The sequence below is a fragment of the Cavia porcellus genome, unplaced genomic scaffold (genome assembly GCF_034190915.1).
Source record: "Cavia porcellus strain 051 isolate PalLab524CR breed Dunkin Hartley unplaced genomic scaffold, mCavPor4.1 scaffold_32, whole genome shotgun sequence".
Taxonomy (NCBI): Eukaryota; Metazoa; Chordata; class Mammalia; order Rodentia; family Caviidae; genus Cavia; species Cavia porcellus.
Window position 1 is genome coordinate 16,852,616 of NW_026947515.1, and position 18,180 is coordinate 16,870,795.

Here is an 18,180-nt window from a genome sequence, read left to right on the forward strand (position 1 = left end):
CAAAAAAAATAGCAAACTAAAGGAAAAAAAGCATGAGAAAAACATAAAAGAGGGAGAAAAACAAAAACAAAAAAGAAGACAAAAGGAGAGGGAAAGAACTCCAGACACACACACACACCCCACAAGGAATACCCAAAAATGAGTCCAGAAAATATTGCTCTATATTTTCCAGTAAGAAGTTTCCTTCTAGGACCTGCAGTCTTATAATCCAGCAAGTTGTGCTCCATCCATAAACCCCCGGTCTTGGCAATCATCCTAATTGGGGTGCGCCCTGTATGCACATAAACAGGAAAGCAGTCAGACCACTGATGTGTGCTGGACGCAGCCAGCAGAGTGAGGGCTCAAGCAGGCCACTGGATCCACTGCTAGCATTTTCAGAGGCAGCCACCTCTGAAAGCCACACCTGCCGGACCTGGGCTCCTACCCAGAGTGCAGGGCCTGTGTCCTCCTCATGCTTAACTTCTCCGGGAATCTGCGCCCAGCTCTCATGCTCTCCTCGCTGAGTCCTGTGGCTGACTCTCACCCAGGCACTGCGGCCTGGTAACCTGGGAGTCTTGGGGTGTTCTGTGGCTCAGTCCCATACACTCAACCCCTTCTACAAATGACACTTGGGTTAACCCCTCACTGGCAATGCAGTGGGTGCCGCCCTGGATTTCTTCTCCAACTGTACCCCTCAGTGAATCACTCAGTCTCAGAGTAGAACTCCACGCCGCCCTTGCAGGTGACAGAGCTGTGGACGTCCCTCAGCCGGCACCGCTGGCTCATGTTGTTGCATCCTGACACTGCAGACTCGTGGGGCAGGGCTTACTTCTCCCCTGGGACATTTGCTTCACCCACGATCAGCGCCACTGCAGGCTTGTATTGAGGGGACTCCGATGCAGAGCGGCTGGGTGTCGGCAAGTGGACAGGGCCAGGGCACGAAGTCCACTGGGCGCTGCTCTTCCCATAGTGCGGCAGGACTGGGCTCCAGTTAGGGAAGACTTTACGTCTTTATAACAGTGAATATCCTATCCATAACCATGGCTATCGCTTCAATTATTTAAATTCTTTTCAATGTGTTTCGATAAAGTTTTATAATTACAGGTCTTAGAGGTTTAGGGTTTGCTTGGTTTATTCCTACCTTTATTGGCTATCATAAGTGCAATGGTTTTAATCACATTCTGTATGTTACTGATGTGCTACAAAAGCAATTTATTCTTAAATATTGATCATATAGCTAGCTACCCTGCTGAAAGTTTTATTTTGAATCATTTGTCTAATGATTTGTTTTTTGGATATTCTGCTGATGTGGTTTCGTTCTCTAATCCTTAGATTTTTACTAGTTAATTCATTGGAGGTGGGGATTTAGCTCAGTGGCATAAGCACCTGCCTTGCAAGCAGGTGGTCGTGAGTTCAATCCCCGGTACCGACAAAAAAACCACTATGAAATCAACAGTAGTTACTAGTTAATTCATTAATGAATTAACTGAGTCTTACTACACTGTCTAGGACCTTTGGTGCAATGTTAAAAAGAAGTAGGGAATAGCTGGGCATTGTAGTGTGCTTCTGTAATCCCAGCACTCAGGAGGCTGAGGTAGGAGGATCATGGAGAGTTCGAGGGCAGTCTAGGTTACATAGTAAGTTCAAGGCCAGCCTGAACTAGTCACATAGCAAGTCCCTGCCTCCAAGAAAAAACCAAAACCAAAACAAAACACAAAAAACAAAAAGAGAGAAAAAGAAAGATGGAGCTGTCAGAGATCATGATTTTGAAGGAAATTCTAAAATGTATTCATTAAAGGTCGTGTTTTTCCGGGCTGGAGATTTAGCTCAGCGGCATAAAGCGCCTGCCTTGCAAGCGTGTAAAAAAAAGTTGTGTTTTCCTTATCATGTTACAATGTTGCAACATGATAAGAAAAACATGTTTATTAGAAAAGATGCCAAACATCAATGTGTGTGTTTATGTTTTTGTTTTTAGAATTTATTGAGATGATCTTATTTTTTCCTTAAATCTATTAACATGAGGTTTTAGTGTGGGCTCCTTCCAAAGCGGAGCTGGGCAAGGACTGAGGTTTAGGCAGGTTACATAAGAAACAAGTCCAGGGAGCAAAGAATGTCCATGGTCAGGGACAGGGAGCAGGAGATTAGAGAGGAGGAGAAGCCTGTTTTTTTGCCTTTCTAAGATAGGGTTTCACCCTGCGGCTCAGGCTGGCCTTAAACTTACTTTGTAGCCCCAGCTAGTTTCAAACTCACCGTGATCCTGTCTCAGCCTCCTGAGTGCTGGGATCACAGGCATGTGCCACCACACCCTGCTAGAAATCATTTAAAGGAGCTGGGCTATGATGTGCTGGAGGCAAAGGGCGTCAGTTCTGCTGAGACCGTTCAGAAGCACACAGCATGGCACCAGGAAGGAGGGGCTGCCGGGGACCCCACAGGCTCCTGATCCCTTTGTGGTAAAAGGGTGCATGTTAAGGACCCTAACTCTTCACATCTGGGAGATAGAGGCAGACAAATGGCTCCTAAAGCATTAAAAATGTCCCTGAGTACAAAAGCAAAAAGAAACTTAGTATAAACTGGCCGGGGTGGCTCACGCCTGTAATCCCAGCACTCGGGAGGCTGAGGCAGGAGGATCGTTGTGAGTTCGAGACCATCCTGGGCTACAAAGCGAGCTCAAGACTAGCCTGAACTGCATAGCGAGACCCCATCTCAAAAAAAGACCAAAAAAAAAAAAAAAAAGAAAGAAAAAAACTTAGTATACACTTGGAGTAGGGGACACGGGCAGCTGTACAGAGGCACCAAGCAACCCATCATTGGTGAAGGTAAAATCACAGGAGAGGAGCAGTCACAAGACATAAACCACCACAGCTGTGGGTTTCCATCTGTGAACCCAACTCAAATGTGATTTATACATTTATAGATTATAGATTTATACACTGCAGGTTTGATTTACCAATTATGTTTTCTTACAATTGTTGAATTTATACTGTAAGTGCTATTAACCTTTAATTTTCCTTTCTTGTTCAGAAATTTCTTTTCTTGTTGGGAAAATATAGTCATATAGAAAGAGTTAGAGAGCCAGGTATGGTGGCTCATGCCTGTAATCCCAGCATTTGGGAGGCTGAGGCAGGAGGATCATTACAAATTCAAAACCAGCCTGGGCTACAAAGTGAGTTCAAGGAAAGTCTGAACTGCTTAGTGAGACACTATCTCAAAAAGAAAAAAACCAAAACCAAAACCAAAAAACCAGGATATAGCTCAGTGGCACAATCCCTGCCTGGCACATACAAGGTCCTGAATTTGAGTCCCAGTTTAAAAAAAAAAAATGTTTCTGCATTTGCCATTCTCAGAAAGTTTTTATAAAAGTTGATTTACCTTAGCTAGGCATAATGGTGCAATCCCAGCTACTCAGAAGGTTGAGGCAGAAAGAATCACAAGTTTGACCTCAGTCTGGACAATTTAATGAGACTCTATCTCAAAAGTTAAAAATTTAAAAAGACTAGGGATGTAGCTTAGTGATGGAGTGCCCCTGTGTTTGCTATCCAGATCAAATGGAGAATATAAAAGAAAGAAAGAAAGAAAGAAAGAAAGAAAGAAGAAAAATTAGATTTGTCTCAATTTGGATATCTATAAAACTATGCTTACATGGTATTTTCTTTATGGGAAAATTTAAATTTAAAAAAAATTTTTGAGACAGTAATTCAGCTGGCCTTAAACTCACTATGTAGTTCAAGGCTGATCTTGAATTCTTGGTGATCCTCCTGCCTCAGCCTCTCAAGTGCTGGGATTACAGGCACGCAGATTACAGGCTACCAGAAAATGTTAGATTACTGATTTAACTTCTTTAATATTATAGACCCACTCAGACATTTTATGTTTTTATTAAAATAAGTCTAGTAAGTAATGTTTTTTTGAGGTTTCGTCTACTTTGTTTCACATTGAATGACATACTTTATTCAGTCTTCTTTTAGTTTTGTGTCTTTTCTTAAAAAGACATAACATAAAATGTATCCTTTATCTATTTTTAAATATCCAGTCCAGTAGTGTGAAGTGGGTTCCCATTTCTACATCCCATCGCCAATCCTACTCAACCGAAACTATCAGATAAACACTCCTTCCTCTCTGCAGCCCTTGAGCACCCAGTTTCCCTGAGTTTCTAACACTGTACTCTGGCTCCCATTTTAACTCCTGGTAACATTGACTTGTGTCTTCCTGTTGCTTGGGAACGAGGAGGATTCTCTGGCCTTCAGCTCCTGCTGTTTCCCTCCTGAGGGTCTCAGGGGAAGCCAGCTCCTCACCAGCCTCCCTTGCCCCTGCCCGGGTGGCCTCCATTGGCCACCACAGCTGGCTTTCACTCTTTGTGACTTACCCTCTCTGTACTTTGGTTACCCCATCTGTATGACAAGCACAGTAAAGGTACTCTACAGAGACAGGGATGTGTTAGCTAATATTTGCAGAGTGTGGACAGCAACCTGAAGTCAGTGATGCGTGCTGTGTCGTAGTGTTTGGGTCAGTGAGCCACGGCTAGAACAACAGCCCCATAAGGTTACGGTGGAGCTGAAATTCCCCGTCCCCTAGCAGCATCAGAGCCATTACACCTTCCTAGTGCACCGCACTCCTCACATGCTTGTGTAAGCAAACCTGTGGCACTGCTGGTTGTGAAAGCCTAGCGTGCACAGTTAGGAACACTGTGCCACAGCCCACAGCATCGAGGTCCGTGTGGGAGCGCTGTGACGTGCACTCTACCATGAGTTGCCTAAGGATGAATTTCCTGAAGTTTAGCCCGTTGTAGCAAAGCTGGCTGTACCCATGGCTGTGGTGTTATTGTTGTGTTATAACTCTGACCCAGGGGAGGCTCACTACAGCAGTGCCTCCCATCCCCCTACCCAGCAGTCCAAGCCGCTGGGCTCACCTGCTCTGCCTTCCCCGTGGCTGGAAAACTGTGCTCAGCCTCAGGTGAGATCAGATCCCTCCTGGCTAGGGCTCCAGTATCCCCCATTCCCTTCCTTCTGCCTCTTTTCTCTACTGATCCCAGGCCCTGCCCTCCCGCCCCCCTCCGCCCCAGCATCAGCATCATTCCAAAGCCCAATATCCTGGTCCAGGGACTTCCCTGGGCCAGGCTGATGAAGCAGCACTAGATGACTGTGCGCAGTAGCAGCGGCCTTTGGCCTCAGCAGTGAGGGCAGGACCTACCTGTGTTCTCTCAAACTGACTTGGGCGTAGGCCCCAGCCTCCAAGACTCAGGGGCCTCCCTTTGAAAGGCCTCCAATGGAGTGTCCTCAGAAAGCAAAGTGACCTGTCTTTCCACTGTCTGGGGATCGCAGGAAAAACTGGAAGAGTAAAGGATGTGTGGTGAGTCCATCAGAGTCCCGCACAGAGTCCCTACTGGGATTCCTGAACGTGCAAGGAAGCCTCGCTAGAAACAGGCTGCTGCCTGGAGGAGTCCCAGGCAAGGGTTCTCCCTGGCGGACGGGGGGGGGGGGGGGGGGGGGGGGGGGGGTGGACACCAGAGGCAGGCTCTTGAGATGGAGATTGGGGTTTGGGGTCGGCTGCTGCACACTGACTCCTGCTTCCCTGGGCCTGGCCACTGGAACTGCTGTGGACTGGACTTGCTGAAGCCTGGTCCTCACTTGGGCCTTGGGTCAGCTGAGTCAGGCACAGGTTTCGTTTGGGAACCAAGTGGCACATCAAGCTTTGTGCAGACTGCATGCTGCATGTCTGCAGGATAACTCCAAAGTCCTGTCTGGGTTTCTTTTGAAAGGTCTGGCTCTCTGCCCCTTTGCCATGGCGAGTGGGTATCCTGACTTTTGATTGTTCCTTCCCAGAAGTACCGCCAACAAAGGGCTGCATAGAATTTGGGGTGCTCCAGATCTGCACCCTGTAGGCCTCACTGTGCCATGTGCACACAGGCACGCAGGAATCTCCCGTGCATAGATGGACACACGCAAACGCATGTGCGCTGCACCCCTTGCCCTGCCCCTTCCCCGGGGGTGGGGAGCCCTAGGCTGTGCCCCAGCTTATCAGCTGCTCTCTAGCTTCCTCTGCCTGTTCTGGCAGGGACCTGGAATCTGACAGTGTACACATGGCTTCCTGACCTCAGCTAATGAGAGGAAGTTCTGTCACCAGCATATAGGAAACTGGGAATTTCAGGCGGGGGGGCCTTTCCGAGCAGTGCAGCCTACCTGGCTCCATCTAGGCAGCTCTCTGGTCCCCGGCAGTCCGCCGACCCCACCAGGAATGTCTTCTTTTGGCTTCTGGGACCTGTTTGTGGCCCTTCTCAGCCTGCTCTGCTGTTCAGGTGAGCTGGGACCCAGGGTTCCTGGTGTGGGGCTGCCCAGGGCAGGGTGTCGCTTTGTGCCCTGAGCTTTAAGGAAGGAAGAAATCCGCTGCCGTTCTGAACACAGACCACATTCTGCGGTGGGGTCAGGATGCTGTGGTGGCCTGGCTTTGAGTCACTGTGGTTCCAGGCAGTGGGTGGGGTCCTGGCCTTTTGGATACCAGGCAAAACAGGGCCCCCAACTTCAGGGTGTGTTGGTGCGGCAGGCTGTGGAGAAGGGTTGCCCTGGAGGTGAAGGGGTGCTGGGGACCTAAAGAAGATGATGGTGTACACCTAGCCTGTCTTTTAAACTAGTCTAAGCATCAGCTGGGGTAACGGGCATCACCCACTGGCTGTGCCAAAAGCAAAACTGTGGGTTTTCTCATTTGTCAGATAGCCTAGTAGTCGTTTCCTGTAGGGCCGTCATGAGTGTTCAACGAGACAGTGCTTCAAGGCGACCCTTACCAGTCTGTCTTCCTCTCCCCTGCCTTCCTCCTCACTGAGCTCTGACCACCCTGATCTTCCTGTTGCTTCCAAAATCCCAAGCACACTCCCACAGGAAAGTCTCTGTGCCATGATTCCATGTGCCTGGAACACTCCCAGAATACCCAGTAACACCCACAGGGCTCACCACCCCCTTCTATGCCCCCCTCTTTGTGAGGCCTTCGCTGACCACACTCCACTCCCTGTCCTTGTCCCTGCCACTGCCTCACAGACAGGGGCTCTAGCTCTGTAGGGGCCTCACTACAGCATGTGCTCTGCTGCTGGTCACCTTTGGTCACTGCTGTGTCCCCAGAGCCTAGTACAGTGCCTAGCACATGACAGGTGTTCAGAAGCACTTAGGGAAGAAAGATCAGGAAGGGGAGGTTAAACCCAGGGCCACACAGTTCAGGGGACATAGCTCAGAGCCCACCTCCTTTCTCAGAGAGGTCTTCACGGAGGAGGGGACAATGGGTGCACCTTGACAGAGGTGGACCATGAGCCTGAGGAAGACTCAGTGGAGCCGACTGGCAGAGGCACTGGAGGGAGCACCCAGAGGCAGGGAGCGGCTGGAAGGTTGCCTCCTGGGTTGAGCCAGGAATTGAACAGAGGGATCATCCATGGCTTTGAACCCCCTGTTGGCAGAGCACTCCCCTGGCAGGGCAGTGGGGATATCTACCTGCCAGTGTTTCTGACCTTCCAGGGCCTGCTGAGATGACATTTGAGGTTCACATATGGCCAGAGAAGTTGGTGGTTGAGCCCACAGGATCTAAGAGAGTCAACTGCAGCACCAGCTGTGCCCAGCCTGACAGGGGTGGTCTGGAGACCTACCTGACTAAGAAGCTGGTGGACCACCAGCCACAGTGGCAACAGTACTTGGTCTCAAACATCTCTAAAGACACAAAGGTCATTTGCTTCTTCTCCTGTGCCGGGAAGACACTGTCAAAGAGTCTGAACATCAGCGTGTACCGTGAGTGGCTGCATGCGTGCATGTTTGGGGGGCTTCTCTCCCAGGGCAGAGCCTGTGCCTATGAGTGCAGTGGGGTCTTCTCTAGCTCCACTCATTACAGCCCTCACTGCCCTGGTGACAAGCAGCAGGGTGGGGCAGTGGGCTCAGACTGCAAAACGACACCCTTCATGGTCCCTGAGCAAACAATCCAGTTCTGAATCTTGTGCCCAGGAGAACGGTCTGAGGTTCACTCAAACCAAGTCTTCTAGCTGCACGTGTTCTTAGCCTCCCTCCAGCTCGACACCAGGGTACCATACATGTGTGACAAGCAGGAGGGAAGGAATGTCAGGAGACATTCCTGGACACACATCACTTCATGAGGAGCTGTCACTTGGTATGTTCTTCTCCTGAAGGTCCCAGGAAAACCTTCCAAACAGGCTGGGATTCTCATCTTGACTGTACGGGGCTCACTGGGGCTTCCTATAACCAGTATCAGTGGATCCAGTGCATAGAAAGAGGCCCCAAATTTACATTTTATTCATATTTCCTGCGTGGGGTGAGGGTATACAGGATCTTGACTTACCAATTGTTTTAACCTTTAATATTTGTATTTAATATACCTGTAGAGGAGGGAGACGCACAGATCCAAGCTTTTATATCTTCCAAGTTGGTTGTACAAGTTCAGAGCCTTTTCTTCACCGGTCTTGTCTATTCTCTAAATCATGACCATAAAACTACCGCCAAGCACATCCTCACCCTGGACTGCTCCTTTTTCTTCTCTGCACCAGAGCAGGCCAGATCCCAGACCATTCTCTCCCTCACAAGGGCAGCTAGGGAGCTGGATCACCTCGGGTGTCAGGTGCCCTGGCTGGGTGGGACCTGCAGGGCTCACCCCAGTCCTATTTCCTCCATCCCCTGCAGAGCCTCCAAAGCAGGTCATGCTGAAGCTGCAGCCCACACGGGTGGCCGTGGGCACATCCTTCACCATTGAGTGCAGGGTGGCTGCTGTGGAACCCCTCGAGAGTCTTACCCTCACCGTGTTCCGTGGCCAAGAGACTGTGCACAACCAGACCTTTGTCGGGGCAGCGCCTGTCCCCCTGGAAGCCGCAACCACAGTCATCAGCACTGCTCCGCAAGGCAGCGGTCCCCTCAACTTCTCCTGCCAGGCCGAGCTGGACCTGAGGTCTAGAGGCGGGGACCTCATCCGCAGCATCTCGGAGCCCCAGGTCCTCCAGGTCTATGGTAATCAGATCCCAGGGAGAGGATGGGTCCCATTGGCTTTTGGGCCTCTTGTAAGGAGAAAAAAACCTGAGTGCTACTCTCAGGCCAGTTAGGGTGCACACTTAACCCTAAAGTCTCCCATCCTTCCTTGATTCTTTTGCTAAGCCCTCACCCTGGATCCTGACTATTCTAGAAGTCATGAGAGCTCAATTAGCCGCATGCTCATTATCCAGCTGTGTGACCTTGACCAAGGCAACCCCTGCTTTCCATCTTTGACTTCTCTCCACAGTGTGGCCTGTCTATCCCAGAGGTCCCCAAGTCCTGTGTTCCATGACCATGGCCAAAGTGTTCCCTGCCCTGGGGGGGCTCTGTTTGCTCTGCCTGTGGAGGGGGAAGGACTGTGTCACGGTGTCTGGTCACCATATTCTGGTCCCAGGGAACTTCTGCCCTCACCATATCACAGAGGTCTGGCTGGTGGCTGCAGCCTGGGCCACTTTTCTTCTAGCTGGCACTCTGAAGGCAGACACCATGGGCCACTCCTCTTGGAAAGCAGGATGACTGAAGGATCAATAAGTGGGTGCAGGGTGAGGGGTAGACATCTGATCCTTTGCCACACGCTGGCACCTGAGTCTTCTAAGACATCTATTTCCTCCCCAGAGCCTGTGCAGGACAACCAGATGGTCATCATTGTCGCGGTCACATCACTTCTGCTGTTCTTGTTTGTGACATCCATCCTGCTCTGCGGTATCATTGGCAAGCACCAGTGCCGGAGGGAGACAGGCTTCTATGGGGTACTGGCTGCCTGGCAGAGGCTGCCCCAGGCCTTCCGGGGGCAGCCCGCATGAGCCACGGGGCAGCCCCCATGGTGGCTGCTAGAATCTAGCATAGCTCCTCGGAGCTGGGATCCAGCCTGGCTGATGGACTGTGACAGCAGCATGGGACTCTGGGGACATTTCTTTTTCTAGCCTGAATACAAACACCTGGACTTAACCTGTCTCCTCCACAGCTGCTCCTGGGAAGGGGAAGAACAGGCATGGCCTTCTGTCCCTAGATGTGTCTCCTCCCTGTCCTCTTCGTCTCAGGAGCCTTCAGGGGCTGCAGCCAGCCCAGCTCCAGAAGACTGTCACTGAGCAGACCAGGCACCACATGACCCCTCTCATTCTGGTCTGGGCCACTAAGTGCTACTGAGGGAGGGCAAGGAAACACCCTGGCCTGGAGGGGCAAAGGACACTGTTCCCACTTGGGAACTTGGCCCCATGGGACCTCAGGCCATTCCTGGGGAAGAAGTAGGGCCGAGCTGGGCCTCTATTGGCTGCCAAGATCAGCTCCCTGGGCTGCCTGTGGGGTCCCAAGGGCACTGACTCAGCTTCTCCCACTCAAGGGAGCTTCAAGGAGCTTGAGAAACAGGAGCAGCCCTTTCCTCTTGCCTCCTGCCTGATTCTTAATCCAGAAAGTGACCTCACAGCTTTTGTTGTTCCAGAGCAGAAAGGGACAGAGGTAGGCTAGGGCTTATAGTGTGGGAGCATTGGCTGGTCTAGGCAGGAAACCAGGGGACAGAGTAGGGCTATGCGGCTTTGGGGCCACTGTGTAGGCTTGAAGGATCTCTTCCAGGCCAGTTCAGGGTGGCAGTGGAGCGGAGAGGGTGGATCCCCACCCCTAGAGAAGAGGGCTGCCAGCATGGGTGCAGCGTCAGCAGACAGTAGCAGGCAGCTGGAGACTACAGGGCACTTCTCAGGCCTGCGCTGGATCTGGTGAGGACCCCTGCGAGCGTCCATCCTCAGAGCAGGCTCTCAGCATCATAGTAGTCTGGGGAGACAGCACCTCCATCTTGCATCCCTCCCGCCCCAGTTGACTCCAGAGGAACCAAGAAAGAGTCAGGCCAGTGCCCATAGCAGTGATGGTACGAGGCCGGGAAGCCCCACCCCGGCTCTCGACCCTCCTGGCCTGATAGGCCTAGGCCCCACTGCTCATCCATCCAGCCCCCTACCTGAAGCTGGCGGCACATCTACACCCACGGTCTCTGTAGCACTGGGGGGCGGGGGTGGCGGCACAGCTCTCCTGGGGGGGGGGGACAGAGAAGAAAGACCCCTTCAGAAGCCCACAGGGCCCTGGTTAGCTCTTTCAGTCCAGCCCCCAAGCAGATACTTGCCCAGACCCCCAGCTCACTTACATCTTCGTTTTCCCAGAAGCAGGAGGCTGCTGCCAGATTCCTGGCATAGCCTGGGAGTAGGGTTGGCTCAAGGGGAAAGGAAGGAGAGCCGCTGGCCAGAGGGCCAAGGGGCCCACGGAGGCCACTGGGTAGGGCAGGTAGTAGTGGTGGAACACCAAGGGCGCTTCCTGCCGGATACACATCTCCTCCTCTGGCTCTTCCTGCTGCCCCTCCAGGTAGACCTGAGGTGTGTGCAAAGGGGGAGCGGACGATGACTCAGGGTCAGGCTTTCTCCACCCCAGCTCCACTCTTTCTCTCCTTATTTTCTCCAGATAACCCTCATCATAATGGCTACCATTTAATAAGTGTTTACTATATAAAAGCCTGGTATTGTGCAGACATTTATTTTTTATTTGGAGATGGGAAAAACAAGGCTCCGAGAGGCTGAACCACTTGTCTAAGGTCCCCCAACTAATAAATGGCAGAGTGGGGCTGGAAGAAATTCAGGCATGAAGCCAACCTGGGGCTCCGAGTATACCCAGCTACTCCTGGCCTTGTCCCCAGCTCCTGGCCCACCCGCGTCACTCAATGAAGTGGGGTGTTCATCCCCAGGACCCCTGGGGGAGGTGAGGGATCACTGCAACTCCTTGAAGTCTCCCTCTTCTTAGATTCCACTGGCCTGTCCTCGAATGCCTGTTGGCTCCCTGGAGCCTCTGTTCTCCAGGCTGCCTGCCCTCAGGCCTCTTCAGTCTCCCGTTGCTGACAAATAGGCTCAGCCTTAGTGTTTCCCCCTCTTGTCCCCTGCATCCTGTCTCCTGCTGACTGGGAGGGTGGACACACCAGCATCCAATGGTGCCTACCCTCCTGCGGCCTGGGGTCCAAGAGGAGCATGCACTACATAACCTGACCGGGAGCCTAGACCTGGGGACCTGTTATTCCTTCATGAAGTCTGACACAAATCTTGGTCCATGATAGCCATCAAAGGGACCCACCCAGACAGGTGTAGCTTAGCTTCCTGCTTCTCTGGGCCCAATCCTTGAGCACCAAACCAAAGCGCGGGGGATCTGCACTGGGCGAGGCACCCCCACGCACCTGCTGACCTTGGGAGTCTGGCTCAGGGCTCAGTGCCCCTGCCACCAGGCGACTCAGCAGCAACTGGTGCATCTGCGCGTTCTGCAGCGACATCAATTCCAGCAGATCTGGAGGTCCAGTATGGGTTTAACAGACCCACCCTGGCATGGCCCCCCTTGCACCTCCCTCACCCAGAGCACCTTCAGGGCCTTTCTCGGCCTGGAAGCCAGATAGACAGAGACAGCGTGCGCGCGTAAGGGGCGGAAAGCGTATGTGAGGGCGCTCCCAGGTCTCACCTTCCTTCACGCTGCCCTGCTGCGGGGGTGGACCAGAGACGATCAAAGGTAGGGGCTGCAGGATGGTCACTGAGGGCTGGGGACACGGGTGAGGACGCTCAGCCAGGCCAGGTGAGGAAGGCAAGGCGCTCGTCGTGATCCCAACACACCCCACCCCGTCCCGTGAGTCGTCTCCCTAACTCCACGCGCAGAGTTCTCGCCTCTTCGCTCTCACCGCCTCGCCTCTTCCTGTCCCGTATCTTTCCCGCGGTTTGGAACCTGGCCTCTCATCCCCACCTCCAGAATCCAGCCTCTCCCGAGGCTGCTCCTCCACTCTCCCTGCCCCCAACCCATGCCTGCCCCATGAAAGGCAGGCTCTGCTCTCCAGTTCAGCCCTCACCGACGTGGCCGCAAGCTGTGGTGGAACGCGACCCCAGCTCCTGCTGGCCCCGGAAGCCATGGCTTGCAGTCGCTGATTTGGGTTACCTCGGCAACGCCGACGCCAGGGCAAGACTCCTCCCACGCATGCGCGGGTCTGACCCTGTCTGGGGCGAGGCCGGGGCGGGGCGGGGAAAGGGGTGGGAAAGGGGCGGGGCATAGTTTTAATTTCTTCCATCAGCTCCTCTGTTTCTTAGGACTTACATCCTCTCTCCTGTGCTGGGTTTTTGGAGCGTTGTGTCTTTTCTCCTGCTGTACCTGTCATGGTTACTCACTCGCAGTACTGGGCGGGGAGGCCATGTCTGTTGAATAAATGAGTGAGTTGCTAGGTAGACTTGGTTTCCAGGACCTAGACCCCTAGCTCAGCTGACAGGCTCAGCAGGTATAGAGTCTTGCAGGGGCTGACTTGGGTGTGAGGGGCAGGTGGGTGAGAAGGGCGGCAGATGGGCTCCCTGCCTCTCAGGAGGAGGATGTCCTGTGGACAGAGTGGTTTCTAAAGAAGACCAGAAAGGAAACATGCCAAATTCACAGAAGAGGATGGAGCTCTGGCCAAAAATGCATTTGTGGTTCTTTATTTTGACCGTTTGCTCCCTGATCTCTGAGCCTTTATCCCTTGGAGGTGGAGAAATGTAGCAGTCCCCAATCCTGCCCCCTATATTGGAAAAGTTAGAAAGTATGTGTTTTTCTGACAGGAAGTTAGCAAGGTCTCCATTGCTTAAGAACAGGTGAAGGGGGAGATCTATTTCGGCAGCTGTGACCATGCTAAGATAGGCCTTGAGCAGCAGTCAAGGAAAATCCGGACAGGAAGCTGGGATTAACACCCTGGGAGTTTCCCTTCCCCCACCCTCCCCTTGGGTTTAGCTCCTCTTCCTGGCAGTCCTGGAGTCTGGAATCGCAGACATCTCCCACCCCATCTCCTGCCTTTGCTTCTTTGTCCTGTCACCCAAAGAGGGGGCAGTGCATTAGCTGTCTCTGTTGATCCTGTCACTTCAATAGCCTTCAGCATGCTGAGATCCAGTGGTCATAGGCCCCCAGTAAGTGGAACACACTGCTCTACCTAATTCCAGAACAAAATCAATCACTGTGGTCACCAAGGTTGTGGCTGTGGTGCAGGTGCCTACCTGAACCCTGGTCTAGCTCTATAGAGAAGTAAAGATAGACCCATCAAAAGAGAGCTGAAATACAAGGTCATGTAGAATCCCCAGTGCAGAAGATACCCAAGAAGGGACAACAAAAAACTGAGGGCTCGACTGCAGCCCTTCCAGGGGGAAAACCAGCAGTGTCTCCTGAGATCCACGCCATGTTGGAACTTAGGACTCTGGGAAGCCAAGCAAGCACCTTCCCTCCCTGGTAAGCGGAGGCAGTGTGGCCCACTGCAGCCCTTCCAGGGGGAGAACTAGCAGTGTCTCCTAAGATCCACGCCATGGAACTTAGGACTCTGGGAAGCCAAGCAAGCACCTCCCCTCCCTGGTAAGTGGAGGCAGGGTGGCAGACTGCAGCCCTTCCAGGGGGAGAACCAGCAGTGTCTCCTGAGATCCACGCCATGTTGGAACTGAGGATGCTGTGACAACAAATGACCATCTTGCCTCCCTGCTAAGCAATAGTGAGCCTACTGCTACATGGCCTAGAGTCAAATATCCCACTTCCCCTATCCCCTCCCCGCCATCAGCAAATGGGAACCAGAAATCTGAGCATCTCCTGGGAGGTTGACCATAGCAAATACCATTTTTTTGAAGGCAAATATTTTTATTACTGTTTTGTTCTTTTCTGATTAATGGTACTGCTTTATTCAATATTCTGTTTTGATAAGTTCTATAGTATTCTATATTTCATCTCATTTTGATATACATAATTGAAAGAACAACTATTATAAAGATAACAAAATATAACTGTGATACCTATTACTGTTATCCTGGTAACCTGCTGTGAAGTTCTGTGCCAATTTCACTGTAAAAAAAAAAAAAAGCAGAAACAAAACAAAAATATCTCTGAAGGATTAATTTTGACATAAACATTTATCATATATTACTCTTTTTTAGTTTTTTCTTTAAAAAATATCATATACTATTATGAAAATGTAAAAGAAAAATACAAGCCAAATTGATTAATTAATGTATTCTTAAATGTTCATATAAAGATCACAACTCTTTGGAAGAATTTTGTGTATACATATATATTAAAGTACACAAGAAATACTCAACATTAAAAAGAACAATGAGGGCTCAGTCACTGGGGGATGGAAAGCTGAGGAACGCAGCATTTGGTCTTAGCCAAGCAGCATGGGAGAGAAGAGGCCATCCAGGCTCAGATGTAGTGACAGACAAGACCTAAATGACCCACAAGGTCCAACTGTTTGGGTGGTAGAGGAGCAGACACAGGTTATTCATGGGTCAGACTCGAATGCCAAGTTTTGGCATTACCATCATCGCATGGGTAATGGAGCCATGAATGGGTTCTGAGCAGAAGAGAAACAAGAGGTGATATGCACAACCATGTTTTAGGAAAATTCATTTTGGTCTCCACATTTCTGTTTATTTCAGTCAAAGTTCAAAATAACAAATGTCTTAGGGTATAGAGTCTCCCAAAGGAATGCTCCTTGACTGCTGACCATCTTGGTTTAGTGTATCTTTATTGATGTGGAAGGACGTCCAACAGAGCTGAATGGAAAAACCAGGAGGCATAGTGATATCTTGTGTGTGTGTGTGTGTGTGTGTGTGTGTGTGTGTGTGTGTGTGTGCCTTTTTGAGACAGAATCTCGCTATGCAGTTCAGGCCTTGAGTTCACTTTGTAGCCAAGGCTGCTCTCAAAATTACAATGATTTTCCCGCCTCATCCTTCCGAGTGCTGGGATTATAGGCATGAGCCACCATGCCCAGCTGTGATGTCTTATTTTTGTTTTATGATCATATGTGCAGAGCTGAGCCTCTCTACCGTAGGATTAGCAAACAAAAGGCCCTGAGTTCAATCCCAGCACGCCGCCAACACATATACAAGTACATGTGCACATAAGTGTGTGTGTGGCAAGAGAGCTGGTAATCCAGCTGCAGAAAGGCTCTCAGCGCCCCCTGCCCCTGTGGGACAACGCTGAAGTGTAGTCCACACAGGCTCGGAGCCTCACAGGCTTGCACTCTAGTTTCTCCCAAGAGAGCCTGCTCCTAAACACCTTGCTGACTTTTCTCTTTCCTGACCATCCTCCACTCTTGTCACACTGCTTCCTGGTGTCTCCTTCCAAATAAACTACTTGCTCCCAAATCCTTGCCTCAGACTCTGCTTTGGGGGAATGTCTCCCAAGACGCCAGCCCTGGTTTCGCCACAGCTTCCCTCCTGTGTTATCCCAGATGCTGAAAATTTCTGGGAAAGGCTACTGTACTTTCTCTACAATACTTTCAGTTCAGGAAAATTAAGTACCAAAATAGACATTGAAGAAAAATCTTCTGAATATAAAATGGCCAAAGGGTTCAGCTGAGGCCAAGTTGGTGACAGGGAGGATGGCCAGAAGCCCACCACTTTTGTCCCTCTAGAGGGAGCCAGGTGCAGGCTAGAGGTGGCTGTGGAAAGCTGGTAGGGAGAGGTCCCCATAAAACTGCATGCTAACATTATGCAGAACATGTGTTTTTGGAAAAGAAGGCTCAGATGAAAACTCTCTCCCTCATGGTATTCAACTTGAGTTCTTTGTCAAAAGAAACCAAAACATTTGCTGTTTGGAGAGGGCGAGCTTGGAGGAGAGCTTACATCAGTCTTAGCAGAGCAGAGGAGGTAACCTGCCAAAACTTCTGTGCCTACTATTATTTTCTTTCAAGGACTGAACACACTGCCTATTTCTCCTTAATTTTTTTCCTTAACGAGGACCCTTGTTTACATCTTTAGACTGTTTTGTTTTGGGAGTGTGTGTTTGTCCCAAGACAATCTGTACCAACATATAATGTCCCAAGGCAATTTGTCCTGCCTATTGTCTTGGCAAATCAATTCTTACGAATAGACTACACATGGACAAAGATTTGTACTCAAACATGTTCATCACAGTGGGAATCAAACTCAGGGCCTTGTACTTACCAGGCAGGCACTGTGCCACTGAGTTACATCCCAGCCCCAGCAGTGTTATTTTTAAGATTTAAAAATTTAATATTACTCAATGTCCAGTAATAGGAGAGTAGCTGAGTAAATAGGGGCAGCTCACTCAGAGGAATGGGGTACGGTCATTAAAAGCCATGGGCCTGGAAAAATGAGCTTTCCTCTTCTCTTTAGGTGGAAAGAGAAAAATGTCAGTGCTTATTTCTGGTACAATTGAGAAGGCAGTGATGAGACAGAGCAGTCAAGCAGAGGGTTCTTCCCTTGAGGCCAGGTCCTAAAAGCACTAGAATATGAAGGTTAAAAGGGATTAGATCTGGCTCTGCAGAATTCTGTCAGTGACACAGTTATGTGACCAACAGAGGCTATGTGGGAAGGACGGAGCCCTAGAAATACAACAGTGAAAAGAATTTCATGTTTCTGCTTAGAAGCTCTGACTGCACTATTTCTGCAAATTACAGTTGTCCTTGTGAGAGATTTGTGTGTGATTTTGTTCAACAAGCACCCCGTGGCACTTTGAGGACTTACAAATAGGTCAGGGGATGTCCTGGGATAGAGACCTGGTTTCAAAGTCCCACCCCTCTGGGATTGCACTATGAGATGGAGTTCCAGAGCACTTCCTGGATCCTTCCTAGGATCCTGGAATTAGGGGCCACCAAGCATGAGGGGCATCCTGCTGAAGTCCCCAGGAAATCAAAGCATACTGATCAAATGACTCAGCTCCATGGTGGGTGTGACAAGGCTGTCCCTGTGGGTCAGAGTGAGATTTTCCCGGAAGAGGTTCTATTTTGCAAAATTTTGTTTATCAATGACTGTAACTCAGTCTAATTAGTTTAAGGAAAAAGTGTGGAATTTCAGCTTATGATAGGACAGTAATACAGCAGTCTGTAGTCTGCCTGGCTCAGGAACTCTAAAATGTGTCTGATTCTGGTTGTTCTCCACTTCTTCCTTCCGAATCACCTGCATCCCTCATTCTCCATCTGGTTGTCTCCTTCCTTCTACAAAAGAACTTCCCTGCTTCTGGAACATTCCCGTTTACTCTGGTTACTTCTGCCAGATTCAAAGACTTCTGAGAGAGAATCTTTCTTTATGTCTGGGTGCCTATAAATCCCAGGGAAGGGTTATGATTGGCCCAGGTTTTGGACCGTCGTCCCCTGTGGCCAAGAGCCCTGGTCAGATTTGGGTGACACTGCCACCCCATGACACAGGGAGGGTGGCCACCAGGAAATCAGCATTTGAAT

The 18,180-nt window shown here is 50.6% G+C and overlaps 2 protein-coding genes across 2 annotated transcripts; one reads left to right on the forward strand and one right to left on the reverse strand.

Annotated features, from left to right (window-relative positions):
- Positions 1–6,063: 6,063 nt before the first annotated feature.
- Icam2 (intercellular adhesion molecule 2) lies at positions 6,064–9,929 on the forward strand. Its single transcript, XM_003465838.5, has 4 exons — positions 6,064–6,271; positions 7,473–7,739; positions 8,640–8,960; positions 9,597–9,929. Exons 1-4 carry the CDS (start codon positions 6,211–6,213, stop codon positions 9,782–9,784), a joined length of 837 nt encoding a protein of 278 aa, XP_003465886.1. The 5' UTR covers positions 6,064–6,210; the 3' UTR covers positions 9,785–9,929.
- On the reverse strand, positions 8,228–12,978 carry Prr29 (proline rich 29). The gene is made up of 6 exons (XM_003465837.5): positions 12,835–12,978; positions 12,456–12,531; positions 12,181–12,287; positions 11,110–11,330; positions 10,927–10,997; positions 8,228–10,745 (listed from the first exon to the last, which is right to left on the reverse strand). Exons 1-6 carry the CDS (start codon positions 12,892–12,894, stop codon positions 10,717–10,719), a joined length of 564 nt encoding a protein of 187 aa, XP_003465885.1. The 5' UTR covers positions 12,895–12,978; the 3' UTR covers positions 8,228–10,716.
- Positions 12,979–18,180: the final 5,202 nt, after the last annotated feature.

Excerpts from the sequence above, each read along its gene's own strand:
- Prr29 (XM_003465837.5), bottom strand. The coding sequence starts at position 12,894 with ATGGCTTCCGGGGCCAGCAGGAGCTGGGGTCGCGTTCCACCACAGCTT. Across the intron at positions 12,532-12,834 it reads CACAGCTTGCGGCCACGTCG|CCCTCAGTGACCATCCTGCA; the intron begins GTGAGGGCTGAA and ends CCGTGTCCCCAG. Across the intron at positions 11,331-12,180 it reads CAGACTCCCAAGGTCAGCAG|GTCTACCTGGAGGGGCAGCA; the intron begins GTGCGTGGGGGT and ends CACACACCTCAG.
- Icam2 (XM_003465838.5), top strand. The coding sequence starts at position 6,211 with ATGTCTTCTTTTGGCTTCTGGGACCTGTTTGTGGCCCTTCTCAGCCTG. Across the intron at positions 6,272-7,472 it reads CAGCCTGCTCTGCTGTTCAG|GGCCTGCTGAGATGACATTT; the intron begins GTGAGCTGGGAC and ends CTGACCTTCCAG. Across the intron at positions 7,740-8,639 it reads TCTGAACATCAGCGTGTACC|AGCCTCCAAAGCAGGTCATG; the intron begins GTGAGTGGCTGC and ends CATCCCCTGCAG.